This window comes from Desarmillaria tabescens (genome assembly GCF_030435595.1).
Source record: "Desarmillaria tabescens strain CCBAS 213 chromosome Unknown EV420scaffold_7, whole genome shotgun sequence".
NCBI classification, from domain to species: Eukaryota; Fungi; Basidiomycota; class Agaricomycetes; order Agaricales; family Physalacriaceae; genus Desarmillaria; species Desarmillaria tabescens.
The window spans coordinates 679,877-705,166 of record NW_026848306.1 but is presented as its reverse complement, the minus strand read 5'-3'; the positions used below and the strand labels follow the sequence as shown (position 1 = coordinate 705,166).

General features: G+C 48.1%; 9 protein-coding genes across 9 annotated transcripts; 5 read left to right on the top strand and 4 right to left on the bottom strand.

The window, feature by feature from the left end:
• Positions 1-900: 900 nt before the first annotated feature.
• Positions 901-3,552, bottom strand: EV420DRAFT_1102216 (cytochrome P450). Its single transcript, XM_060465840.1, has 13 exons — positions 3,129-3,552; positions 2,931-3,063; positions 2,844-2,881; positions 2,641-2,791; positions 2,432-2,580; positions 2,259-2,374; positions 2,086-2,203; positions 2,017-2,030; positions 1,797-1,963; positions 1,720-1,742; positions 1,587-1,668; positions 1,263-1,532; positions 901-1,209 (listed from the first exon to the last, which is right to left on the bottom strand). The coding sequence occupies exons 1-13, from the start codon at positions 3,367-3,369 to the stop codon at positions 1,122-1,124; spliced, it is 1,590 nt and encodes a 529-aa protein (XP_060334988.1). The 5' UTR covers positions 3,370-3,552; the 3' UTR covers positions 901-1,121.
• A 499-nt stretch (positions 3,553-4,051) lies between these two features.
• On the bottom strand, positions 4,052-5,475 carry EV420DRAFT_1638600 (uncharacterized protein; the record flags this gene model as incomplete). Its single annotated transcript, XM_060476848.1, has 2 exons — positions 4,052-4,257; positions 4,320-5,475. The coding sequence occupies 2 exons, from the start codon at positions 5,473-5,475 to the stop codon at positions 4,052-4,054; spliced, it is 1,362 nt and encodes a 453-aa protein (XP_060334987.1).
• Positions 5,476-5,711: 236 nt separating this feature from the next.
• EV420DRAFT_1519442 (sphingolipid C9-methyltransferase) lies at positions 5,712-7,842 on the top strand. The gene is made up of 10 exons (XM_060472107.1): positions 5,712-6,132; positions 6,193-6,345; positions 6,398-6,419; positions 6,472-6,736; positions 6,787-6,885; positions 6,936-7,060; positions 7,117-7,189; positions 7,245-7,376; positions 7,430-7,593; positions 7,647-7,842. The coding sequence occupies exons 1-10, from the start codon at positions 5,733-5,735 to the stop codon at positions 7,657-7,659; spliced, it is 1,446 nt and encodes a 481-aa protein (XP_060334986.1). The 5' UTR covers positions 5,712-5,732; the 3' UTR covers positions 7,660-7,842.
• Positions 7,843-8,240: 398 nt separating this feature from the next.
• On the top strand, positions 8,241-9,741 carry EV420DRAFT_1519436 (uncharacterized protein). The gene is made up of 7 exons (XM_060472106.1): positions 8,241-8,481; positions 8,531-8,700; positions 8,758-8,793; positions 8,855-8,928; positions 8,987-9,189; positions 9,247-9,357; positions 9,414-9,741. The coding sequence occupies exons 1-7, from the start codon at positions 8,344-8,346 to the stop codon at positions 9,585-9,587; spliced, it is 906 nt and encodes a 301-aa protein (XP_060334985.1). The 5' UTR covers positions 8,241-8,343; the 3' UTR covers positions 9,588-9,741.
• EV420DRAFT_1519432 (Nrap protein) lies at positions 9,742-14,016 on the bottom strand. Its single transcript, XM_060472105.1, has 10 exons — positions 13,947-14,016; positions 13,640-13,894; positions 13,266-13,586; positions 12,587-13,211; positions 12,479-12,534; positions 12,327-12,428; positions 10,536-12,275; positions 10,266-10,478; positions 10,066-10,209; positions 9,742-10,013 (listed from the first exon to the last, which is right to left on the bottom strand). Exons 1-10 carry the CDS (start codon positions 13,995-13,997, stop codon positions 9,891-9,893), a joined length of 3,630 nt encoding a protein of 1,209 aa, XP_060334984.1. The 5' UTR covers positions 13,998-14,016; the 3' UTR covers positions 9,742-9,890.
• An 876-nt stretch (positions 14,017-14,892) lies between these two features.
• Positions 14,893-16,451, top strand: EV420DRAFT_1519431 (uncharacterized protein). Its single transcript, XM_060472104.1, has 2 exons — positions 14,893-15,039; positions 15,069-16,451. The coding sequence occupies exons 1-2, from the start codon at positions 14,954-14,956 to the stop codon at positions 16,297-16,299; spliced, it is 1,317 nt and encodes a 438-aa protein (XP_060334983.1). The 5' UTR covers positions 14,893-14,953; the 3' UTR covers positions 16,300-16,451.
• A 178-nt stretch (positions 16,452-16,629) lies between these two features.
• Positions 16,630-18,119, top strand: EV420DRAFT_1102133 (uncharacterized protein). Its single transcript, XM_060465839.1, has 3 exons — positions 16,630-17,440; positions 17,500-17,898; positions 17,947-18,119. The coding sequence occupies exons 1-3, from the start codon at positions 16,960-16,962 to the stop codon at positions 17,979-17,981; spliced, it is 915 nt and encodes a 304-aa protein (XP_060334982.1). The 5' UTR covers positions 16,630-16,959; the 3' UTR covers positions 17,982-18,119.
• A 67-nt stretch (positions 18,120-18,186) lies between these two features.
• EV420DRAFT_1728912 (arabinofuranosidase) lies at positions 18,187-21,617 on the bottom strand (the record flags this gene model as incomplete). Its single annotated transcript, XM_060479882.1, has 22 exons — positions 18,187-18,399; positions 18,480-18,696; positions 18,745-18,767; positions 18,828-18,849; positions 18,905-18,951; positions 19,213-19,236; positions 19,286-19,326; positions 19,376-19,459; positions 19,515-19,578; positions 19,624-19,643; positions 19,696-19,767; positions 19,829-19,868; positions 19,922-20,117; positions 20,168-20,201; positions 20,255-20,318; positions 20,493-20,860; positions 20,912-21,073; positions 21,123-21,158; positions 21,219-21,246; positions 21,294-21,368; positions 21,425-21,441; positions 21,500-21,617. 22 exons carry the CDS (start codon positions 21,615-21,617, stop codon positions 18,187-18,189), a joined length of 1,965 nt encoding a protein of 654 aa, XP_060334981.1.
• A 1,217-nt stretch (positions 21,618-22,834) lies between these two features.
• EV420DRAFT_1476361 (uncharacterized protein) lies at positions 22,835-23,856 on the top strand (the record flags this gene model as incomplete). The annotated part of the gene is made up of 6 exons (XM_060469331.1): positions 22,835-23,200; positions 23,365-23,416; positions 23,478-23,576; positions 23,627-23,692; positions 23,745-23,801; positions 23,834-23,856. 6 exons carry the CDS (start codon positions 22,835-22,837, stop codon positions 23,854-23,856), a joined length of 663 nt encoding a protein of 220 aa, XP_060334980.1.
• Positions 23,857-25,290: the final 1,434 nt, after the last annotated feature.

Below are 25,290 nucleotides of genomic sequence, written 5' to 3'. Positions count from 1 at the left end.
CTTGCACCCCACCGCTTGTATACCGCAATTTTTTCAGGGTTCTCCATCAACTACGACCTGAATTCCGTGCCATTGCAATGGGGACGTGGGGCATCGTGAACTTGGCGTTCGCGGAAGGTATAGAACCTTTCGACCTGATGACCGACTTGGATGGCCGGATTCCTTACTTTTCTCGTTCACGAGTGGAAGATCTCTTCGATGTGTTCCAAAATGACGATGATTTTATTCTTGATCCAATGTTGTCAGTGATATATGGTTGAGCTCTACCAGGTGCATAGCAAGCTACAGTTGAATACGTTACATCCCTGATTCGAGCCTCTTAGCCATCCTGCTACAGTCTGCCTTCGTGGATATTTTCTTACGAGATAGATTCCAAGTGCTATTTGATGATCATAGTCGACACTTACCACTTGCCGCTTGGAAGCGTTGCTCTATTCAGGAGTCGTGCTAGTGGATCGGTCTCAGCCCAGCACATAATAGGATGCTTCAGGCGCTCCACCAGCCCGATGCGGTAATCTTTCTTCGCTACTACTTCCTTGGTGATCTGGACTCCATTCACGCCCCGGAACCCTTGGAGTATGACATTGCCGATTCTTTGACAGTTCAGGGCGTGCCAATCCAGCTGGACTGATTCTGGGCTGAATATCTGATAGCTTCAGCGATTGTAGACAGCTTCTCATGCACAACGCTGCTTTCCGCCAGATATCCTATCCGTCCTAAAGATGCACCGCCTGTGGTAGACAAAAAACTTATGGTCCCTGAAACTGTTAAGGAGGCGGGGCGACATTTTGAACGATGTTTCTCGCAGGACAAAGCCCCCGGCAGATCGCATAGAGTTGCGGATTCTTCTGTTCATTGGCGCATCGCAGCGTGCGCCCCACACCAGGGTTTGTATACTGCTGAATTGACAAGAATCCTCTCAACTTGGTTGAGTATATCTGAAGGCTGATCCGTCACTAGTGGCTGGTACTCGAGCACTATCAGCATGCATTCGTACATCACTACCCCCTTTAAGATTGCTCCACGTTAATCAAAATGCATACTTTGTTTAACTTCTGTTACGCTACTTTTACTACGCATATAATATACAAGTATCTTAAACAAACATAATTCTGGTCAAACTAGGGTGCTAGGTCTGCAGTCTGCTCAACAAGTTTCCTAGAAAGCTCACTCCTCGGCGTAATAGTACATTTGAAAGGCAAAGGATGTCTAAAAGGACCGAGATGAAGATGAGAACCGAATAGAGGTCACAGCGGACTCACGATATCATTCCCGATGCAAACGCCGCTTGTGTGTGTACCGGTTTCCCGTTTTCGTCATACCCCGGAGAAATATCAAAGGCACTGAGAATACAGGCCACGGATACCCAGAGCTGGCCTTCTGCCATGAACCTTCCAGGACAAATACGGCGCCCGTATCCAAAAGCTACTGAGACGTGGTCAAACACTGCGCTACCTTTCTCAGCACCGAGGAATCGCTCAGGATTGAATCTTCCGGGATCTGGATAAGTGACTGGATCGTGTAGAATGGTCCTGGTTGATAGAGTGAAATACTACCAGGGAACAACAATGTAACGGTGAACTAACCAGCTGTTGCCGACGATTGTGGTGCCTGCGGGAATGAAGTAGCCGTTGTATTCGTCGTCGTGCGTCACCATATGTGGTAGACCTAAAAAGCCGTCGATACTTTGTCTTGTACCAGCCAGCGAGTGTCACTTACCGAGGGGTGCGACGGGGTTCCACCTGTAAAGATGTCTTTAAGCACATGGAGTGACTTGTCCGGCCGAAAGAACCCACCTGAGCACCTCTTTGACTACGGCGTCAACATACGGAAGAGATCCGCGGTCGCTAAAGTCTGGAAGTCGGCCTTGTCCAATAACGGTGTCGATTTCGTGCCTAGCTTTGCTTTGGACGTCGGGGTACAGGACCATAGCGAGCATGAACGAGGAAAGAGAGGATACAGTCTACACATGGACAGGTGAGCTAAGACTATGAGAGAGTACAAGAAAAGTCGCACGCTTTCAGCTCCGGCTGCCAGAAACGTAATTAGGATACGAACGAAGTCCATTTGACAGGGATAGCGTACCAGCCAAGGCAAGTCCTGCGCAATTACGAATTGTATCTTCTTGTTGCTTATTCTCTTTCTTCGCTTCCAAGTCATCGAGAAGATAAGAAACAAAGCATGGAGTTGCCGTTCCTTGTTTCTATTTATCGAAGGATTAACATTCATGGCGGAGAAGAATAGGGAAAAAGACATACCAATGCATTCTTAACGGCTTCATAAGGAGCATCACGCATTTCCATGACTGCTTTCCTCCATTCTCGAGCCTTCCTCTTAAATCCAGCGAAGGGCATGAACTCGGGGACATGTTTTACTATTGTGACGGAGGTCAGACTATGCGTGTGGGTTTGAATACGGCGCGAGGACGTACGAATAGGGAAAATGTCGACAAGGAAAGCTCCGGGATGCGCGGCTTTCGCCATTCCATCCAAGGCCTTCTCTGCCACGGTTATGTATCGGTCGTCTTCATCTGATACTTCTATACCGTATGTTACGTTCATGATCGTGCTAGCCGAGTTACTATGGTGAGAACGCGTCAATAAGCAGCGTGTTCTTTGTGACATAAGTAATGGTACGCACTGACGAAGATGTTCCAGTAATTCTTCAGGTTCGTGTAGCAGACGACGAAGCAGCTTGTGGGCTTCCTTGAGTTGAATGGGCCAGTAGACCGACACGACCGATGATTGGAAGTGAGCGTGGAATATTTTCCGATGGGCTTTCCAACGATCGCCTATTGGTGGATCAATCAGAAAAATCGAAGAAACCAAGGAGAAACGTCGCACCATACGGCATATGACCGAAACTCCAGTCCCAGCCCATTCTAGAGTGTGGTTAGGACACAGACAACAAATTAAGAAAAAATGTCGTACAAATCGTTGATCATAGGTAGTTCATTTCGGTCAGAATAGTTGGAAGAGCGCTTCTCGAATAAATCATTGGCAACCTGGTAAGTATTGACGACCAAGATCGTTTTCCCAAAGACGCTCAAAAACACGAGGTCCCCTGCAATGGTGTCAGATTAAACAGAAAAAAAAAAGAAAAAAAACCAGATAACAGAGAACACTCACCATGTTCTCGAGCAAGCCTGTTGTACCGAGCGGCTTCACTATCGCGGGGGATATCCAGAAGATTACCGATAATCGGAAGGAGCTTTGGACCAGGAGGCAATGGAAGACGACGAGGGTTAGCGCGCAGACGCGCCTGCCTCCTTCGTATCAAATATGAGAAGAACAATACGCCAAGGATGACCAAGAAGAGCTCCTTGACTTTGCCCTGCATGACGTTGCGTATCGCGAGCTCGAAATTCATAACAGGGGCAAAAGGACAAGAACAAGAACAAGCGCTGGGCAATCATTTGCTCCAGTTTTTTATACCTCGGCGTAGAGGGTGGTCTCTCATCGGCAAGGTTATTGTCCCATCTCCATTCAGGTCAGGGCACAAGGAAAATGCGTCGTATTAATCAAAAAAAGGCTATCAGTTTTTCGGCTCGGCCAGAAAAATAGACTTAACCCTTTGTTCTGTCCCGGAAATGGATAAGTCGCTTGCGTTGTTGATTGACGGACCCAAATTGACAAAGCCGCCGGCAGACGAAAAGTGAGACATGTTTGTTGCTGAACAACGAACAACTGGTCTCAGATACCCGATCAAAGCTTGAGGGAGTGAGATTGGGTATGTTCAAGTGATCGTCATTTGTATAACTTTTGAGTCACTTTGACAACCTAGAACATTCTGTAAGACACGAAGCTTTAATAGAATGATAAGGCAATTATATACATGCGCACCAGTGACATCCTGGCTTCATATTGCAACCTGACGTGTACTTCACCCAGATGCTGCGTACCATATGTAATTTACAATAATACAACATACGATAGTACACATAGCAATGTAGGTGATACATAGATCATAGAACGAATATATAATTCCCTGAAACAAAACTGCACGCGAATCAGTCATGCCACACACATTATGAACAAGATCGGCGAACCTTTCAAGATAGCGAGAAACCACCAAAGTCTAAAAATGCCTCTTCGATAGACATTTTGCGTACAACAAGAGCTTCGACGATGAGTCGAGGCTGGTCTTTGCCTTCTTCAGCACCAGATGATGCGACTGAGGTGTAGGGTGTAGAAGGGGTGGGAGATGCGAAAACGTCGTCAGTCGCCTGTAACCTCTTCATCTTCTGGCTCGACAAGGCTGATAGATGGAATGTCTTCATCCAGCTGTCACTGTCGGAGGTCCTGCAGAAACTGACTGACGTTCAATCGACACGTGAAGCTCCCCAAGCCCGGAGACAAGAGCGTTGGCCGAGTCAGGAACTGCTTTGTCGTTCTCCTGCTTTGCCCCCTCCTCCGTATGTGATCGGACATCTACGGCTTGATCTGCAGTTTGGGGTGGTCCGATCGTATTCGACGCGAATGCCATCAAAGCATTGCGCCTCTCTTCCCTTCTGCGATCCCGCGCCTGTCGCCGGTTGGGTCCCTTGGTAGCCTTTCGTTGCTCGTCTGTAGATAGAAGCGAAGGGGCCGAAGAAGAGGTGAGCACATCATGCAGATGGTGTTTAGCTTTCTTTTTGGCGCCTCTGTTATTGCGCTTGGTTTCGGCGGAGGAAAGTAGGACCGGATTGCTGGTAACTCGGGTACGAAAAGGACGCGGCTTGAAGACCGAGGAGATTTCCAAGTCGATAGAAAACCGGTGTTGGGATGGAGGAGATTCAAGGTCAGACTCGGTGTCTGCCTGCTCTGCGATGTCTGACTCCATGTCCATTGAGAACACGTCAACAGAAGAAGAGGAAGAACCAGGGGCGCTGTGCGATAAAGAGCGTTGATGTAGTGAAAGGATCCTTGGAAGCACACTATCGCCAGGATCCTCGGCGTCTGTCGTTGAGAGTTCCGTCTCTGTTTCAGTGCCTGTGGTGGTACCCTCCGACCCCACCCTAAACTCGGTCTTCCTTCCTCGCTTAGCACCATTGCCACTGCTGTCCTCAAGGATCGCAAGCGTCGCCAAAGCAGCTGGTACCTCTATTTCCTTCACCACGATAACGCTAGCACCTATTTCCCCAGCCATCATTTCCAGGGTCTCCAGTGTTTGTTCCAGGTCTGCGCGCGGCAGACCGACTAAGGCGCCTGAATCAGCCACTCCTAATTCATAATACGCCTGACCTCCTCCTTCCAGTAGTCGCCACTTGAGCTGGGTGACCAGGCGCGCAAAACGAGCTGGAGACGGAGATAGCAACTGAAGCTTGTACTCGACATTTCCATCGTCAGCTTCGGGTACCAGCTTGGGAATTGCCGTCACCACTGGAGAGGCGCTGACAACAGGGCCAGATGAAGGCGAAGATGATGCCGGGGTGGAAATGAGGGAGTCCCAAGGGCTGGGAACTCTTGGGCTCTCCGATTCGGATTCGCCGAACATGCGGTAGCAAAGATATATGATTTTCTCTAGTGATTTGTTGGAATTTATCGATGTATTCGTGGGATCATGATTGTCGAATTACTGCGCAGAGTGTCGTCGTGTTGCTGAAGGGTAACTAGACGGACATGATGGGAGTAAGAATTCAAGTTACCGTGTCAGACAGAGTCAAACGTGTGCGGGCAAGCCGTTGGCAAGCAGCCGCAAATACAGGCATTTTCCAAAATAACCCGTTGAACCAACTTTACCTTCCTTCCACCATGTCATCGGTGAAGGCGACGTCCTTTGCTGCCATTAAAAATGCGCCTCTTGTTGGCCTTGCTGAAGGCAACAGCTACTTCAGCAATTACCATCTCGCGGCCGTTGTCCTTGTCGTTCCCTATATCTTGAAATCCATCCTTCCCCTCGTCAGTCGCGGTGGATTCAAGACGTATCTTTTCCTTCTCGTGTTGTCAGGCGTCCCAACGACTGTTGCATACTGGACCTTGGCGTCTATGTACGGTGCACGCAAAAATCAGAAGGTTACGCTTCCCGGGAAGGACATCGAGGAGTACATCGAAATCAAGGACGTGGAGCTTTCTAGGCTGTACAAGGGAAAGGACAAAATTCCCATCCAGGTCTTCCACGATGCGTACTTTGACGGCAAAGCTGAATTCAAGGGTATGTCCATCATTTTCACTGGTTACGTTAACCCTATTTTAACGTTCGACTTTTATGTAGGCGACGTGTTGGATATTTTGGAACAGCGTCACGACTGGGCCAAGTTCACGTTTACTCCGGAACTCTTCAAGCATGTATTTACGAAGCTGATTCCCGACGTTATCTCGCATTCTCGGGAGCAGGACCAGGATCAAGTTCAAGACCATTATGACCGTAAGTTCCCCTTTATTTTCGCCCATGCTCAGGCAGTTGACGTGTCATATAGGCGGTGACGACTTTTACGGATGGTATATCTCACCACCTCTTGATCTCCTGACAACTTAATGCATGCTCGATCAGGTTCCTTGGTCCGCGTATGATATACACGTCCGGTATCGTCCTAGATGCCAATGTTCAGGAGACTCTTGAACAGCTTCAGGACAACAAGCTCGCAGTCGTGTGTAACAAGTTGGATCTCAAGCCAACGGACCGCCTCCTCGATATTGGCTGCGGATGGGGCACCCTCACGGCCTACGCTGCCAAGAACTTTGGCTGTGATGCGACAGGTGTTACCCTTGCCAAAAACCAGGCGAAATTCGGTAATGATAGGATTGCAAAGAACGGTGTACGACTTCCTGTCTCTCACACGCGAACGTGTACTTATGGTTGTTCTAGATATCTGCCGACAAGGCTCGTATTCTCAATCGCGATTATCGTGACATTCCCCAGGTCCCTGGAAGCTTCGACAAGATCGTCTGTCTGGAGATGGCCGAGGTAATACTCGTCTGTTATCCTCTGTCCCTGCTATATTGATGGCACTGCAGCATGTCGGCATTCGTCGCTACTCTCAATTCTTGTCGGAGGTGTACAACTTGCTTTCAGATGACGGTGTAATGGTTTTCCAAGTCGCTGGTTTCCGACCATGCTGGCAGTTTGAAGATTTGAACTGGTAAGACCCCTTAGGAAGCGCCTTACATATTGTTGCTCATGATCGCCATTTTTCAGGGGTCTTTTCATGAACAAATACGTTTTCCCTGGTGCTGACGCGTCGTGCAGTCTTGGATGGGTCATACAGAAAGTAGGCCTGGTGTTCTTCACGATGAAGCCTTGACTAAGCGTATCTGCCCCCCTAGCTTGAAGGTGTTGGCTTTGAGATCAAGAATATTGATGTTCTCGGGGTGCACTATTCCGCTACACTTTACAGATGGTACTTGAACTGGGTCAGCAACAAGGACAAGGTTATTGCGGCCTACGGTGAAAAATTGGTACAGGACTTGGGTGTTCTTCCTTGCGTGGAGTACCATAACCAGCCGGTTAGTATCTCTCTTTCGTACGTATTTACGGTAGCTTATATACCATTTACAGGCAAGGAAGCGCATCAGTGTTCCAAATTACAGTGCACAAGAATTTGAACGCATACCATCGCATTGCTGGCGTCGCTAATCATGCATCAATTCACGTCAAACTGGACAAGGAGCCAATGTATGTATGTTTCGACCAACCTATCCTATGTGTATTCATTTCTTTCTTTGCAGACTAATTGAGTAGGTTACTGGTTGAAACTAGATTTAGGAACCGTAGTTACTTGTTTTGAAAATACGCTATACCCACCTGTGGCACTAGAATGGACTTTTGTTTGAGCGTTGGACAACTTCGGTGACAACGACTTTGACGTTTCTCAGCGGTCGTTATGTCCTTATGGTCTCGTATAAACGTTTTTCCAAACGTTGACATCCATGCGCATGGATCAGCGGCAAGCCCGACCGAGCCTTGCGATGTTTCGCCCCACGGCCCGAGTTCAAATCCCCACAGTAGCAAGATGAAAAAATCCCTTGCGCTGCAATGAACAAGGCCTGGGAGTGCCAATGCTCGCAAAGGAGAATCTCTGGGAAAATTCTTCCGCTGTAAAATGTGACCTGAAAAATAATACAAAAATGACTACTGAAGAGGGGGAGGAACTAAGACCCGAAATGTCCCAGTGGTCCAGGCAGATTTTTGCCCCAATGCAACTCCATGGAACTGAAATTGTTTTTCTTCGAGTTCTAACTTTCGAGTCCTAGGCTCTTCTATCTCCGGCAGTAAAGAAGCGATGCTCGGCAAATGTACAAATACTGTCGCCGGCTTATTCATGAGAGTCATTGCCGAGCAGAAGCGTCTGGTCCGAGTCCCTGGTTCCGTACCGGTATAAATGAATCAGGAGCGTAGCAGTTTCACTGAAACTACTATCATAGTATGGGCTTGCTTCACTCATTTATCAAACAAAGTTGGCCACCTTCGAGTCGGTTTTCCGTCGATGACATCCCCGATTTGTCGGGGAAAGTCATTATCGTGACTGGTGGAAACGCAGGAATAGGGTATGAGACGGCAAAGGTAAGACATATCACTGACAGATGTCCCAATGATACAACATATTTAAAAGGCTCTTTTGACACGGAACGCACGAGTATATATCGCTTGTCGGTCCCCGGAGAAGGCGAAGAAAGCTATTGATCATTTGCGTGCAGAGTGCGGCGGGAAGGAAGCATTATTTCTACCGTTGGACCTTGCGAGCCTCAAGGCAGTCAAAGCTTACGCAGAGGAATTTTTGAAGTGTGTTAGTTTTGTAGAAAATATGAGTAATACAGCTAAACTCTTGCTTCTACTCAGGAATGAAAAGGAGCTGCATGTTCTTTTCAATAACGCGTTTGTGGACTGTTGACACCGAATGGAAGTATTCTTTGCTGAAAACAGCTATCTTGATTAGGGGTATAATGGATCCTCCCGTGGATCAGCTAACGAAAGATGGATACGACTTGACGATAGGCATCAATCTTCTTGGTAATTCAAAATTCGGACATCTTGGACCTGGGGTTCTGAAGGTCTATGGTTATTTCAGGACATTTCTATCTCACTAAGCTTCTCCTCCCGGCCCTTGAAGCAGGCGCGCAGACCTCCTCAGATGGGAAGGCCCGAGTCGTAAACACCTCCTCATTTGCCTACGAACTTTGTTCAAACTTGGATTACGATCTCTTTCGTGATGGTCCTGCTCGCAAGAAAGCTGTCTCTACTACGGAGAAAATGTACTACCAGAGTAAATTCGTGAGTATCTGTTATATTTGTACAGCGATCTGAGCGCTTAGAATACATTTACCAAAGGGTAATGTTGTTTTTTCAGCCGAACTTGCGCGCCGGTACGGAGCAGAAGGGATTGTCTCTACTAGCGTGCATCCTGGAAAGTATTATCCGTGCCCACAACCTGTACAAATGCTAATTCGACTTGGGGTTTCAGGTCATATTCAGACAGATATGCAAAACTCGCTTACTGGAGTTACAAGTTTCTTGATTGTACGTTCATCCTGTCCTCTGCGCCGCAGAGTATTTACTCAAGGAATCCCTTACAGGGTCGTCTTTCGTACCCTGCATCACAGGGTGCTTTGACTCAGCTATACGCCGGTACAACGGCTGAAGGCGCCAACTTGAATGGCAAGGTACGTTGAGTCTACAGGTTTACTGAGAAAGAGTCGATAGCCGACGTCTTTATTAGCATCTTATACCGTGGGCCCGAGTCAACTCGCCTTCTCCTGCTTCACAGGATCCTGAGATCGGGAAAACTTTATGGGGTTGGCTGGAAGAGCAGGTTCAGAATGTATGTCCGTCACATAGTCTTGTTGGCGGTATGTAGTATTGTACGTAGTAACACGGACGATATAACCATTGCTCCGAAACGACTGCAAGATGAACGACTGTTTTGAATCAAAAGCTGCGGTCATATCATGCGGTGGAACACCCTCTTCGTGCTCCTAACGGGTAGTGATGCTTTGAACGATTCCTCTTCCTAGTCGCTCAATCTCACTTAGCACTGCAGCTTGATTCAATACTACCAAGTCCTTTGTTTTGTTCTTCTCCTTTTTTGACTTGTCGTCCTGTAGCATGGTTAGCATCCATTTTCAATAACCGATCCACCAGAGTACCCACCTTGACGGTTTGAGGTGCGCTGGAAAAACCTCCCATGACTCGGAATGGTCTGGGCTCCTTCACTAGCGTTGCATCCCAAACCCCACCAAAGGAATCACCGCCGTAGGGATCATAGAATATTTTGAACGTGTCGGCGTAGATTTTCTGTAATCGTCAGTGTCATCATACAGTACAAATTCCATGACAAGAAGAATATCCACCGTAAGGTCTCGTATGAACGCCCGTGCTGGATCGTATCCTGGTCTCACGACAGTTGCTTTATCCGCATCTTCCGATTGCAGATTGGAATATTTCCCCTGCCTTCGGGAAAGAAGAGTGAGATCCGGCCGAATATTTTGGTGATACCGTGGAAGGACCGTGGGATCTAGTCGAACAACGAAATCATAGTCGCCAGTTGGGTGGTTGAACATTGGCTAGAAACGGAAGAAGCACTCAGCAATCAGAACCAAAGCACGTAAGATGTGACGAACCTGTATGCTATCCGTTCCACGCTCGACACTTTTGAGATGCGTCCAGGTGGCTTTAGCTAACGCTTGCACCCTACGGGCGACAATCGCGTCAGGTCCTTTCCAAGTCCAAACCCGTCCTGTCTTGTCCATCTCTGTTCTGATCGCCCATACCCCTTCACCGGAGATGCCGCTGTCCATGACTTGTTCTTCCTTGCCTTCTTCGTAAAGCGGTAGAGTCAAGCCTTCCTCCCACTTCCAACTATGCAAAAATTCCATAACCATGGCGAAGCCCCGTTCCTTACTTCCTGGCACATTGCCGCTGCCGCTAGAACCCGTCTGTTCGTGCTCCCGCTCCCACCCTGTCTTCACAAAGAAGAATGCGCAAATGAGCTCTACGGCTTCTTCGCTTACATGACCATCGAGCAGCCAATGTACTGCGAACCACCGCTTTACCAACCTTACGGTAGTTGTATATGCAGGAAACACATGATGCAACCTTGATATTGCCCTATGATGCCTCGGCGCGTGGATGAATCTGCGCAAGTATAGTTCCTTTGCCTCGACTGCATGGTGATACTCACTCCCCTTCTTTTTCTTCTGTCCTGGTTGAGGAACTATGTGTCCTGGGGTCGTATTGATCACCCTCTCCAAAAGGATGAGCTCGCGGTCATGCCATATTCTCAGGCTAAACGCCCAACCCTCCACTGTTAGGATCTCCATCGTGGGGTCATCATCCTCACCGCCACGCCCCCCTACCATGACCGACGCACTCAAACCAGGCATACTCTTCATCAATGAACCCGCTATTCGTTCGAAGAAGGCAAGCTTCACAGTTTGTATCGCCTTGAGATCATCTGGCCACTTGGCCGATTTCTCAAATTGAACGATGATGGGGATGGCATGGAGGTATGATGCGTTTGACGGAGTAGAGGGAAGCAATTTGGCAGGTAACGGGACGGGACTGAAGGTGCTTGTGTACCGAAGGTAAGAGGACACAGGACTAATGTTTAGAATCGACAGAGGAAGGTCGTCATCGAGGGCTTTGATACCTTTGACGAGGTTATCAAAGGCTGTCAGGGCACCCTTGAAGCCAACTGCGATCCCCGATTCCAAATAGCTCTTGGAAATTTGCTGGGGAAGACGGAGAAGAGAATCAAAAGACGAATGCCATGACTGAGTATCTTCGATTCCAAAGTGGCGTTCTAGGATGTATCTGGCAACTTGTACCGGAAGATGGACTTTGTCATCGGCATTCTTGACGTCCCACACTACGCTCTCAACGATCCTTCCGTCTTTGAACATGCGCAGCTCCGCTTTGTCGCCCCATAACTCTCGGAAACTCGCGGCGTGAGTTGGGTCCGGGTCGTCTGCTGCGGGACCATGGTCGACTTGACGGAAAGCATGTTCTTGTTCGTAAATGAAACCCAGAAAGATGATGTGGTTATTCGATGGATGTGCTTGGGACAGTGGACGGGAGGTGGATGAAGGATGAAGAATAGCCAGTGCCTTGGTGCGATTTCCTAGGCCTTGACGAAGGAGGGTGGACATAGAGGCAAGGAGGGCATTGTGGGGTGATCCATGGTCGATTGTTGCGTGGAGTGAGTTTTGACGTGGTTTTGAAGTGGAGAGGTCTACACGAATGATTGCATCGAATCTTGTACTCAAATGCCTGCGATCCCGTAGAAAGGCCTCTGTGAAGGGATCAAAGGACGAAGACGACGAGGACAGTGCCTGAAGCGTCTTCTTGGCGTCATATCGAAGCTATAAGCCACGTCAGAGGAATGTAGCGCGCAGCGACTAAACTTAACATACCAGATCCAGGGACCCAAGAGGAACATCTGCTAGAAGGTTGACGCGTGAAGAAGAGTCAACAAAAACGGCCTCATGATATGAGCTGTACTCTTCCAGAGGATACTATGGAAAGCTTAGTCCAAAGTCGGTGTCCGACAGAAGAAAATACAAACCTTGTTACCTCCTTCAGTCTTAACAAAGACGGGCTGTGATTGGAAGTCATGCGTTGCTGAAATCAATATAAGTTCTCGTCCAATACCTTAAGATGTAGGGACCATTACCAAGAAAGTCGATTACTGCCTTGAAAAGCTGATAAGAGCTCAGACCCCGTCCAAGAGGCTTTCGTTTTGATTTCCCTTCCTCTCCGAGGATCAGAGCACGTAATACAGAGACCCACCATGGTCCTTTTCCTTCAAATCCGCGAATACCAGGAGTGGAGCCTTCGCAGTAGCCACGTTGATTTGCCCATACACACAACAGAGTCAAAGCGTCGCTCAATGCAGGTGCCTCCTGCTGTAGAGCGTGCGTTGAAACGAGGTGAGAGGACGGGGTAAGCGCAGTAAGCAGTGCGGTATTGTACAGAGGGGTGGGTACTCGTGTCTCCTCAGAGGAACGAACACTTGAATGCGAGGGAGAAAGGCGCTGGAGAGATATCGGAGATGTTGGAGATAGAACAGGGATGATGCAAATCTGAGCTTTGAGCTTTGAAAAGTCATTCTTGGTGACACCAGGACGTGGCTCCAGAACTAGCTTGGTGAGTCGTGGATTGTCAGACAATGAATGATAGGAACAGTCCACATTCAGTCCGTGCTTCTTGTCGCATATTGCTTCCGCAAGTTTCGCAAGGTAAAATGATCGTTTGTGGAAGAATCGGCCATTAAGATAATCTTTTTCTTGGAAGAGACTCTGTTTCACGGTACCTTATTAGCGGAATGAAGGCAAAAACAGAAAAGGACACACATCGGGCATCTCAACAGCTATATCAACACCGAACTTGTTACCGTCCATGCCTTTAACCGAGGTTTTGTTGCCCCAGCTACCAACAAGTGTTATGCTACTGGGAGGCGCAAAGGCTACCTTCCAATTGGAGTCCTCGGTTGGTAGTGGGGTAGAGTATGGTATAGATATACCTTTTTTCAGAAGAGGTCGAGTAGCCTCGAGTGGATGTATCGGAGATGATGATGGAATATTCAGAAGAAATGTGTGCAGCGACAGAAGGAATTGTTCAAGTGGTAGTTTATGTTTCTCCTTTGGTCGTACGTTGGGTAAAAGCTCGTCAATCTGTCCTCAAAGTTCGAAAATTATCAGGGTGCTGAAATAATATGGGCACTTGCCTGAAGCTTGAAGCTAGTCGACTTGAACAGATCCGCTGCTTCCTTCATCTCCCGGACCTCAACACCGGTAGGTGGTTTCTTTGGTTTTCCCTTGGATGCATGGACATCCTCTGTTACACCAGTTGGCTCAATACCACCCCATTCCTCATCATTTCCATCAGCAGGATTGTCACCTTCCTCGTCGTCCTCGTCGGTTCCATCTAACACAAGATTATTCTCTTCATCAGAATCATCTGGAGGGGATAACTTTCGGGTCTAGAAAAGGTGGTTAGTCCCGTCTCGTGTATGCCAGAATATTCTCTCCTACCTTGCGAGGATCATCCTCTTGCTCTCGTTTCCTCTTCAGATTTGCGGCCATTTGGCTAATGTTGTTAAGACGAAAATTTGACACAGCCACCGATCAGTGCTTCGGTCAAATCCGGGCACTTGATCAAACCAAATTTAAAATTTGAGAACAATCCCAAGAACCACAACCACCACAGGGCCACTCACGACAGAAAGATGCGTACTTCGTGGTATTTGCTGGCATATCTGTAGCACTATCTTTGGGTTTCGCCTTCTGTTCCTTTATTTTGCCAGCGGGTCTCAGTTTGAGCGGTCACAATCTTAGAGTCGACATAAAATCCTTTTAAATTCCAACGAAACGTATACATTGCTCTTTGACAAGAGCTGTCTTCAACTTGCAACCGTTCGGCATAAATTTCGATGCTCGGCGTCACCATCTACGTAGCTGCCATCTGCCTTCCGGCGCCCACCATAATATTTGGACGCCCACCGTCAATCATCGAACATGATTCTCTGGTGATATATTGCACGCGGTCGTCTTCTTGGAGATGCCAGTTCTCGCAAAATCAACTGCACTTTACTACACTGCTCCGAGTTCCTTTCCGAAGTCTAGGAAACTGAAAAGTTCCGCCTATGCCGAGTCGGGGCTTGGGCACCAACTTGGACGGCCAAGCGTACAGACATCCGCCGCCTTCAAGCCTCCTTCGACCCATTCCGACATCCTCCGATCAACGGACTTGCCCCGATGTTGAGGACAATGATGCCCCATCTTACTTACTTCGGTCCGAGTAGTGAATCTGATCAGTCTAATGCATCACTCTTGGTCGAGACATATCCGTTTGCCGTAAACGATCGACCCTCACGGTCTATATATTGCTTGTATCTGCGGTATTCATCGACTCTCTTACGCCCACGATGGTTCTTCCACCAGAGCTCTTTGATGCCGTGGTTGACGAACTCGAGGGCGATGTAACCCGGATGCCGGTTACATCGGCTATTCCCGATGTGACATAGATACGAGGGATTGCCATGTCACGTCTCTTTAGTTTACCACCACCATCTGTACCGTCGTCTCACGAATACCGAGCTGGTTCCTTGCACATCTGTGTGAACGAGTTCTTCAGTGTAGCTCCGTGGCTACGAGCTTCCACTTTTTTTTGCAATCCAACTTGCTCTCTTCTTTCGCTTTCGTTCCCACACTGGACGCTGCCACGTCATCACGCCGTTTCACGCGCCGTACCGCGCAGCAGTACCACCTACCCGTCTTTGAAGCCTTGGACGATCCAGACTTACATCAACAACCCGACAAACACGCTACAGACCCTCGTCTATCTCCCGTTCCCAACCGTTCATCGTCACCATTGACTGAACTTGATTCTTCTTGCTCGCCTAGCCCTCAACCAATGTCTTCGAAATTAGATCTCCCTACCCTCGCCAATGTCACCTCGATTGCTGCACTCACATGGCTGACTCGCTGCGCAGACTCCTTTGAGGCCTGGTCTGCTCTCAATGCCGATAAGAAGATCAAACCCGAGACGCAAATACTAGTTGCTGGATTGAAGATGGAACATGCTGAGGCCGCTGCTTGGTGGAATGAGAACCGGGAGTCGTTAAAGAAGCTGGCATCATGGGATGAGTTTGTCGCAAAGGTGAAGGATCGTTTTGTCCCCTCCAACTGGCGTTTGGACGCACTTGCTGCCTTCTACTCGGTAAAGCATGCACCTGGGACGGACTTCCAGTCTTTTGTGTCAGACCTCCAAACTGCGCGGAATGCCCTCGCGTCTGCTGGCACTGGCTACACCATCACCGACTCTTCTGTCAAAAATCATCTATTATTCTTCGCGCATCCCATTTTATCCCTTCGCGTCCGTAGTACTACGGGTTTTGCGTCAGTCTACGGAACCATGAAGCTTGATGCCTTGGTCAATCTGATGTCTACGACTTGGGCGAGCCTAATTGCAGAGAACGTCGTTCGAATCAAGAATGTTCAGACTAGTGACCAATCCCATGCCATTCCGACTGCCCACATCACTTCTACCCATCCCACAGCATCTACGGCCGCGTCAAACGGTTCACGTTACCCTTTTCCGGATCTTTCCTATGCCGAGAAAGAGGCTCTTCGGGCTTCTGGAGGTTGTTTCCATTGCAGGAAGACCCCATCTTCGCCGAACTGGACGCAGCACAGCGCACGTAACTGCCCTGGAGATTCAGCTGCCGGTGTCGCTCCACGAGCCACCCGCCCTCTACTCCCTCACCAACGAGTAGCTGGAATTACTTTTGGGGATGCCGAGATCCCGGAAACGCCAGGCTCCTTTGTATTAGATGGACCCGACTCTTCGGACTCGGACTACGACACCGACCATGACTTTGACTAAAGATTTCCCTCACTACCCGTTGTCTTTCGCATCGCTTTCGTACTCGCTTTTCTTTGATTGCTATCGTCTTCAGCCATGTTGCAATATTTTGGTCACTTCTGTCCTTATGTTCGCACCCGTGAAAGATAATACTTTCCTTGTTCGTTTCGTCCGTGACAATGGTCTTCATGTTCCAGCGTTCCTTTTTCTTTATGTTTCTTTCTACTTGGACTAGTACGTTTGTTTTTTTTAGAGTGGGGAGGAGTGTAACCCGGATGCCGGTTACATCGGCTATTCCCGATGTGACATAGATACGAGGGATTGCCATGTCACGTCTCTTTAGTTTACCACCACCATCTGTACCGTCGTCTCACGAATACCGAGCTGGTTCCTTGCACATCTGTGTGAACGAGTTCTTCAGTGTAGCTCCGTGGCTACGAGCTTCCAGGCGACCGTAGCGCTCTCAAAACATGCTCTCTAGTTTCCCATGTTCTACGACCTCGCGCTCAAGCCCATCTCTTCCGCGAAATCTCTCTAGAAAATCCCAATTGGTGCAAAAAGTTTCACCACATTGCGTCGACATCTCCTTCTCTTCCCTTTGTCGTCCGTTCGCTGCGTCTAGTCACATTCCCCCGCCAATGGGTTAACGAGGAACCGACCTTACCCCTTGTTCTTAAACGCATGGTAAACCTCAGGCACCTGCAATTGTTCTTTGTCGAGTGGCAATCATTGCCTTCCTTAGAATCGGCCTTGCATTCACTGCGGAATCTCACAGCGCTCACCCTCAGTAACGTCTTTTTCGAGAACTGCCTCGCTTTCTTCGCAATGGTCGGACTTACTCCTAGCATGAGGCAGTTGACCCTTCGCGGCGTGTTTTTTAAAGGACTGCCGTTACCCAATGATACGTTACCCTCGAACACGCAGCGAGTGTATCTCAATACATTGCGTGTCGTGAGCACACAGTATTCCGAAGACGCGTCAAGGAACATCTTGATATCCTTCCTTCATCCCTCATCACCGATATCTTTGGCAGAGCTGAAGGACTTCCAAATCACCCCCTTCTTAACAAGCGACATCGAAACTGTGAGGGCCGTCCTGTCCGCGAGCATGGACTCGCTCACCCATCTGTCCCTGGATGCTTTCGTACAGTCGCATGTTGTTGGTTAGTGCCTCACATGTTCTACCTCACCCAGTCCAACCCTGACTGACATCTCGTCACAGACGAATTTACCACAATCTGCGAGCCGCTCCATGTCCATCATATTCCTTCTATATCGCTGGAATTCTGCGATAAGGTCTCGATTCAGAAGCAGTTAAAGTGGTGGACGGAAAGCTTCAATATGCATGCCGAGGATTATTCCCTTCGGGTCATCAGTATGACCATTCGTCTCGACGAAATTTCGTCAATCGAGTCACCTGCGTTTACCGATGTGACCATATGGGAAGCCTTGGATGCTGCTCTGACGCGTCGTGAGATGGCTGGCCTGCAGGGCGTAGAGTTCATTTTTGACATCGGTCCTGCGAGTAACAGGAAGGCCCTCGCACGCGATCTGGACAATTTCTTCCCTACGGCATGCAAAGGCCTTCACAGCAAAAATCTTCTTCGGTTTAGAATACGAGGTATGCTTTCTGTAGATCATAGCAACCGGTCTAACTTACCTTTCATAGATATATTCCAACGACTCGTTGCAAAAAGCTCGTAAACGTGGATCTTCACAACACCTCATTGCATATTAGATACAGCAGTGCGCTCTGAGGGCTGGATCGTTCAATGAACCATCATGATTGGTGGCTTCTACAACATCTTATAGACTGACTATTTAATTTGCTTCAGTATACTGCTCAATCTGTACAACAACACATTTCAATTTCGAAGCTACACTCGGGAGCAAAAGAAAAATGACAATTTTACAGGGTCAATGTAAGGACGCTCAGACTAAAAGGCGGCGCAGAATAGGTGAAAGTTTGACCGGTTGCGATGGTGCTGTTCACCGGAATGACAAGCTGTGGCGTCGATGGAGTATTGCTGGCGGTGGCGCTTCCCGTCAAGACTTGTGCTAGCGCCGTAGATGAAACTGAGCTGAAAGGAAGGCTGAATGTCACAGGCGGAAGCGTTGGCCACTGTATTAGCGACCTGTCAAGCAGATTAGAACACACCAGGTTGACATATAAAATCAATCGATATCGCAATGGAAGCGCACTTTGATAATGAGCTCATTTGGTATTACCGATGTCTTTCGGACTACTGTCCAAAATAATGTGCCGTCACGGGCCGGCAAGGTGCTTGGTATGTATTCGTCTCCACGGTTCCTGCTAAAGAGCTGCAAGATAATAAAGTCAGAGGTGGCAAGGGTCGATGGGTTGTTGTGCGCGACCTTCTGAGCGTAGTAACTCGTTGAGAGATAAACCGATCCAGCGCTAAACGAGATTCAATTTAGAGCATCAAGAGTATATGAAGGAACATACTCGAAACTGATCAAGTTGGGATGCTGTACAGTAGTGATCATCAGTATGACCGTAATATCATGACGCTGATAGCAAAATCTTACCCATTGGGAAGAGGCGACATTTCTGAAAAATTGTAATCAGTCAAGACAATAAAGATAGCTCTAGACGAAGGGCTCACATTGAGGACAGGAGCAAATGACGCTGCAAATACGATGTCGCTGTTTCCTAGAATTCCCGAGTAAGAGAAAAAGGTTCAAATAGATATGGCAGTATGAATTACTCTCAAAGCCCATCATGAAAACAGCTTCAGCTGCCGTTCCTACAGAATGGTTATCTATGAACGTTCTTTCTCTCTTAAAAATTATACCAATACCTTGCATGGTAGGAAACGTCAAGGGTTGCTCCCGCATCATTTGTCGTCGACTGCATATTCTCCCTACCAATGAGGTCAATAGACTGAGATAACTAGGCTGTCGTACAACTGACCTCAAAATATTGTGTACCATCGCGCTACGAAGATCAGAGAGGCCTAGGGATATGTAGATCACCAACTACGAACCGCAACATCGTCGTAGAAGAACCCGTTTTGAACCATTCCGGCTACACAAGTGGCATCAGCGGAAAGACGAGATGAGACGAGTATACATACAGCGAGAAGTGTAGAGATGATTGTCATATTCGGTGGGAGTCGGGGAGAGGACCGGGTTGAACGGAAAGGTGGTGGCAATATAGTCTTTGTCAAATATCCTCAATACGAGTTGCCAAATCACAGTAATTAATTCACGCACGAAGATCAGGGAACTCTGCCTTGAGGGCATTGACGAAGGCTGGCCATCGATAGGTATATCTTTTCTAAAGTTAGAAAGTGAATATTGTGTGCCAGTACGTTGCACAAACGTCGAAGATGCAAAAAAGTCCTATGAGGCGGGGTCAATAATGCTGGTAGACTGAACTTGAACCCTAAGGTACTTGCTTCGTTACCAATCTCGACGTATTTCAATTTGAAAGGTTCTGGGTGACCGAGAGACGCTCGTAGCGCCGCTAGGGAAGCGCATCAGTCAAATTTTAGGCAGCTTCGAAAGCAAAGAAGCCGTGAACCGACCATTTGCATTAGTAGCGGGATCACCGATAGTGAAATAGATCTATATGCATGGTTTACAAATCACACGAGACAATATTTTCCTGGACTACTAACCTGATCTATCGCCTGCTGAACGTAGGGACCTAGTTGGTCCTGCGGTACAGATGCGCCTCCCAGTGCGAATCCTTGGTGCAAATCAGCTAAATGGCAAAGGGAAGAAAAGGTGAAAAGCATGCCTGCCCAGACCGCCATTATAGGCTCCATGTTCAGGTCTTCGCACCAGGTAAGATACTCCAAGAGACCCAACCCACTGTGAGACTGATGTTAGTGACTATTCAAATGGAAAATAACCGTATATACTCGGTATTGATATAGCTCCAGTCACCAACACGGCCTGACCCATGTCAACGCTAAGATAACTTGACACTATAGTTGCAACATAAATACCTGGACGATCGACAAGAGGTCCTAATGTCGCGTTCCATTGCCACCGTTGTGCGATGGTTCCTCCCTATGATCCGTTAGATATACATAGCTTGATAGCATCGTGATCCAAACCTCCTAATACGTGAGTTAGAGGAGATATTATCGGACAAACCAGTGAATCTCACGAGATTATTACCACCAGGAAACCTGAAAAAGGATGGGCCCACGTCTTGAAGAGCCTGCCCATCTCACCGTTTACCGAAACGCCAAAGATATTAGGAATACCCACGTTAGCAATATCCACGCGCATGCCGTTCTGCCTGTTCTTGAACGTCGGCGGGAACAACGAAAACATCGCGAAGTTGACTGTTTGGCCTGCAGCTGCAGTACCATCCACGGTGACAGTGAACATATTCGCCGTAGATGCCGGAGTAGTGGCCGGTCTTAACCTGGCGCTCACTTGAGTCCAAGACGTTCGGGAACCCGATATAGAAATTGAGCTGCTAGCGAGAATTTGACCCGATGTCGTTTGGAGTCCAACATTGATGTTTCCCAGAAAAGAGCTTGCGGTGGGAAAGCGGTAGAAGAAAGAGACAGTGTATACGCTTCCCTGGGTTACCTTGATACCTGTTATTCATGAGACCATTTTTCACTGTGGATCGTAAAAGATGACCTTACCAAAGTATCCGGTATTCCCGAAGCCAACGGCGCCGGTACTTCCAGCCGGAATAGTGACATGTAGCGCATTAGGGAGAGCAGAAGAAACCGGCTGAGTATCTGCAATTACAGCTAACGATGCACCATTGATTGCCTGCCAAGCATTCAGTGCCGCTGTAGTGCCTGAAAAGGAGTGAGTTCCGAGGGTATGGATTCAGAACTGGAGCGCTACCTGGCGTTACTTGCTGAAAGGCGCGATTTTGAAGAACTGTGGGGTCGGCGGTTAGTTTTGCTGACAATGAACCGATAATAGACTAGTTCAAGTTACGCTCGGCATAGAGGCCGCCGTCCCCGCTCTGTAAGAGTATTATTTTTACAAGGTATACAGATGTTCAACGCATACGAACATGCTGGTTATGAATGTCTGTTTCAGTACAACCGGCACAACGTCAAAACAAGAAACACTGACGCTAATGTCCTGTCAACAGTATTCGAGTTGATTTAACGTCAGTGGAGAGTGCGAGAAGATCATACTTCATACATAACTCCCCCTGAAAATAGGCGTACGGTAAGTTCACCAAAATACCAAGCGTGGAAAGAAATACCCACATAAGCTCGTCGGAATGGCATGGCTAGCCGTCGCACTGACGCTAACAGTTGTTTGCGCCGTACACACCCCTACGAGCAATCCAAGCACGGAAACACCAAGCTGAAAGGTCTTGAGCATCTTGAGGCTGTCAATTTCCCATGCGTGGAGATTCAAACTTGCGTTAGCGCTCCTTTTGAATAACCTTGAGCCAACGGCCCGTCGACAATAGCAGCTGCTTTCTATCATTGTCACCGTTCAGCATCTCTCCGGAAAGCGTCACATGAGGCTTGCGAAACCGGATAAAGAGAGGGAGGCGTATCCCGCTGTGAGAAAAGAGCAGTTAAAAAAGGGTGTCAGATGTCACCTGTTGACACGAAGAATGACGGTTATGGGAGTAAAACGAGACAATATAGGACACTGCACAAGGTGAGTAGATGCGTAGAATATCTTGTGAGCCATGAAGGAACGAAAGATGCTGCGTGACGGTGCAAGCGTGGAGGCGAAAGGCCTGGATGCGTGCTTACTGTACCTCAATGAACAAGCAACGGACCGACATAATTTCAAAGAGTAGCATAGATAGACAGTCAACCTCAACGGTTCCGCCCATCCGTTATGAAGCTGTACCCACCGAAGGCGCACTAAGACTTGACCAAAACAGAATGAAAGGCAAATGGAAGGAAATTCCAGTGAGAATCTGTAGAACGGTCTAGAACGGCCCGAGCCGATCGCCTTCAACTCCGGCCAAAGCGGCCCGTGCACAAACCAGAGCAAAAACTCATCCAGTTTATCCAGATTTCCAGGGACCACTTGTCAGCGCGACTAATGCTGCCTACTATTATAAAGTCCCATAAACCCAATCATCGTCCGCTTCACAAAATTGAATCTCCGTGATTGCAGGCGTCACATTTTATAGCTTGGAAGTGTCTATCTTGACATATTGTAACAGATTACGCCTAACGACAATGTCTATGAACTCCGGATTATATCAAGTCTCCATTCGAAGAGAGACTTGGAAGCACCAGAAATGTGCTATGTTGAACAGGAAGTGTTGTAGCTTTTCAGAATACATCTTACACATTCCTTATAGCTGTACCATCTTTGGTCACTGTACTCACAAACATCCACGTAGCTGAACTTCGTTAAACCGCGATCTCATTTCGAAGGACGTCTGCTACCAATGGCAATGTGCTTCAAACCTTAGTTATCAAGTGTTCCCATCTACGAACCATGGTGCCTGACTCTGCATAGATATTGGAAACGTAAAAAGTGACTGGCACGTGTACGTTCTCTTACTCCGGCCACCACCCAGCAGCGTCGTTGAGTACGTCTCTGCCTCTAGTTGCACGTTCAACAGTATGCTTTCCCTTGTCCCTTCGCTCACTTTTAATAAACCAGTCAAGCCGTTCGGAGATCAATCCAAGGACCTCGACCAACGCTGGCTCGCTGCCTCCAACCATGTCTCTGCAGCAGATATCCGTTTACTCTTTTTCAAGCTCATCTACTTCACCCCGACCATCAGGCCTCAGGGGTGGGATCAAGAAGGGATTTCCGCCAACACGTGTTCTCGCACCTTACAAAGCGAGGAGACAGTAGTGAATAGCACAGCCACGTGGGCGGAGCGCCGGCTGGCAACCGAGCCTATCGGTTTAGCCCGCCCCGGATCTCTCAAGTTAACGAACATAGCACCGTATAAACTGCCCTGCCTGATCGCCTCTGAGCCTGTAGATCTGCGATCTACAGATCGACTACCTTGAAGGCTGAAATTCTCCCGATGTGGTTGAATTGCGACCCGGGCCTTCTCAGTCGCTTCATCTTGTCCCCTTCATCTATATCCAATCGATCATGCTGAAAAGTCCCACAGTTCCTGCTGCTATAAGTTTTCAAGATAACAGGACAGCCTGTTCAAATTCTCGCCATGTTGAGCTACAACCACTATGGTAATGGTACTATCCCGTGTTTCACTACATTGTCTCCATGCTTGCTGACTGAACAATTCAGAATACCATTACAACACATACCCCACGGCTGTCGCATCTGATAGATGTGTGCCCGTTTCAAATCCGCTCCTCTCTCATGAGAGCTACTATGTTCCTAATGGTATGTTTTCCTTTTCACCTGCCGCGGCTGCTGCTGACTTGTCTTAACAGGATATGTCGACGAGTGCGGGATATCTAGCTCACAGCCCGTCCCTTCTGTAAAGCCCAATACAGCATGTACGTGCTGTCATCCTTCGCTTCATTGTCACCGTCTGACTGCTTTTATCAGTCCCTCAGCAAACACCTTTCGCACCTTCCCAAGTGCAATACCAGGCCTACGAATATAGTAAATATTCGTCTCTGATTTCTAACTTGCAGGTCTTACAAACATCTGTAGCTAACGTCTCTGCCATTTCATCTTGGTCTCCAGAATACAGCATGTCAGAGGCACCGCCCTCAGTGCCCTCATCGTGGACACCCTTTAGTCCAACGACAGCTGAATTTTCCCTAGATTGTAAGGATTTTCGCTCTTTTTTTCGAGATCATTTTAAATATTTGCTCTCTTGACATAGCTCTTTATTCGTCCCCTTCAATGACGGATGGCTGCACGAACGTGTTTGATCTTCAGTTCAGACACTCGCTGCAATCGCAGAATCTCGAGTGCAACCTTTCCTCCAGTTCTGTTGGTTCTCCCGAGTCGCGTATCCCTCGTGAGGTTGTTCGTCCAACAACGACGCCAAAGAAGCCAATTCGTTCTCGAGACGATCAGTATTCTCCACGACGACGGCGGCACCCATGTCTCATCCCTGGATGTCAGCGGCGCTTCACCAACCAGTATACGCTCAGAAAGCACCTGCAGGCACATATACCGAAACCCCCCGTTTCGTTTTTATGCGCGCTAGGATGTGGTGGACGTTTCTCAAGGCAGCATGATCGCCTTAGACACGAGGTTGCCCAACACGGCAAGGTGTGTGAGTTCTCATGCGATGCCTGCGGAAGCTTCTTTTCGATGGCCAAATCTTTGAACAATCACAAGTGTATGGAGCCAAGTGCTATGCGATGGATTTATCATGGGACTCAATGATGAGTCGTGTCTGGTCGCATGATTTGTGTCTTTTTCGAGAAAATAGGATAGGTCTTTGGGGAACCATTGAAGTATCAAAAATTGTACGATATATTCAATAGCGTTGGATTATTTATTACGGACTTCATGTCAGCTCGAACCTTGATTTTAAGCAACGGAACACCACAATCAACAAGGCTCAGCCACACAGCGTAACCGCCGTCATCTGATTTCGAGCGTAATTGATACTTCCTTCTTTCCTAAAAAGGTCTTTGGTCTTCTCTCGGTGACTCTTACTTCGACATGAGTCACCTTCGGCTTTGGATAGGGTATCAATCCCACAAGATGTAACGGTTTACTCCTTGGATTTTCACCAAGCCAAATCCTTCTCGGGACCACATAGCTGGGAAAATATTTCCGGTGTTGTTCTTTCTTGGGACATCTCTGATAGAAAATCTAGACCAAGGCTGTACCCGACGTGCGCTCCTGAACTTCATCATTCACGCCGATCTCGAACTTAACGAGACAGCTTACACTTACTAGAAGTTGGGATGGGATGCGCACGCCTTCCATCTAGCCCCGGACCATTGAGCTCGACCCCGATCAATTGATATGAATATCCTGAACCTGGACCTTCGCGGCTCTCGTCGAGAGAACCGCAACTTGAACGAGAACCTCCCTGGGAATCGGGATGCTACAGAAAAGGAGCAAAGGTCATTAATCTTTTGAGTCGTTTGTTGGTCAACGGTCGAAGGGGTTCTGCTCCATCGAC

What these genes read in the sequence shown, in the direction of transcription:
- EV420DRAFT_1102216 (XM_060465840.1), bottom strand. Translation starts at nt 3,369, where the DNA reads ATGAATTTCGAGCTCGCGATACGCAACGTCATGCAGGGCAAAGTCAAG. An exon ending in TTTCGGTCATATGCCGTATG is followed by an intron (nt 2,792 to 2,843) that starts GTGCGACGTTTC and finishes ATCCACCAATAG; the next exon opens with GCGATCGTTGGAAAGCCCAT. An exon ending in TTACTGGAACATCTTCGTCA is followed by an intron (nt 2,581 to 2,640) that starts GTGCGTACCATT and finishes TTCTCACCATAG; the next exon opens with TAACTCGGCTAGCACGATCA.
- EV420DRAFT_1519442 (XM_060472107.1), top strand. Translation starts at nt 5,733, where the DNA reads ATGTCATCGGTGAAGGCGACGTCCTTTGCTGCCATTAAAAATGCGCCT. An exon ending in TTGGATGGGTCATACAGAAA is followed by an intron (nt 7,190 to 7,244) that starts GTAGGCCTGGTG and finishes CTGCCCCCCTAG; the next exon opens with CTTGAAGGTGTTGGCTTTGA. An exon ending in CGGCCTACGGTGAAAAATTG is followed by an intron (nt 7,377 to 7,429) that starts GTACAGGACTTG and finishes CCAGCCGGTTAG; the next exon opens with TATCTCTCTTTCGTACGTAT.
- EV420DRAFT_1519436 (XM_060472106.1), top strand. Translation starts at nt 8,344, where the DNA reads ATGGGCTTGCTTCACTCATTTATCAAACAAAGTTGGCCACCTTCGAGT. An exon ending in TACGCAGAGGAATTTTTGAA is followed by an intron (nt 8,701 to 8,757) that starts GTGTGTTAGTTT and finishes GCTTCTACTCAG; the next exon opens with GAATGAAAAGGAGCTGCATG. An exon ending in GATAGGCATCAATCTTCTTG is followed by an intron (nt 8,929 to 8,986) that starts GTAATTCAAAAT and finishes TGGTTATTTCAG; the next exon opens with GACATTTCTATCTCACTAAG.
- EV420DRAFT_1519432 (XM_060472105.1), bottom strand. Translation starts at nt 13,997, where the DNA reads ATGGCCGCAAATCTGAAGAGGAAACGAGAGCAAGAGGATGATCCTCGC. An exon ending in CGACTAGCTTCAAGCTTCAG is followed by an intron (nt 13,587 to 13,639) that starts GCAAGTGCCCAT and finishes CTTTGAGGACAG; the next exon opens with ATTGACGAGCTTTTACCCAA. An exon ending in TAGCTGTTGAGATGCCCGAT is followed by an intron (nt 13,212 to 13,265) that starts GTGTGTCCTTTT and finishes ACCGTGAAACAG; the next exon opens with AGTCTCTTCCAAGAAAAAGA.
- EV420DRAFT_1519431 (XM_060472104.1), top strand. Translation starts at nt 14,954, where the DNA reads ATGTCACGTCTCTTTAGTTTACCACCACCATCTGTACCGTCGTCTCAC. An exon ending in TTGCACATCTGTGTGAACGA is followed by an intron (nt 15,040 to 15,068) that starts GTTCTTCAGTGT and finishes CGTGGCTACGAG; the next exon opens with CTTCCACTTTTTTTTGCAAT.
- EV420DRAFT_1102133 (XM_060465839.1), top strand. Translation starts at nt 16,960, where the DNA reads ATGGTAAACCTCAGGCACCTGCAATTGTTCTTTGTCGAGTGGCAATCA. An exon ending in CGTACAGTCGCATGTTGTTG is followed by an intron (nt 17,441 to 17,499) that starts GTTAGTGCCTCA and finishes ATCTCGTCACAG; the next exon opens with ACGAATTTACCACAATCTGC. An exon ending in TCTTCGGTTTAGAATACGAG is followed by an intron (nt 17,899 to 17,946) that starts GTATGCTTTCTG and finishes TACCTTTCATAG; the next exon opens with ATATATTCCAACGACTCGTT.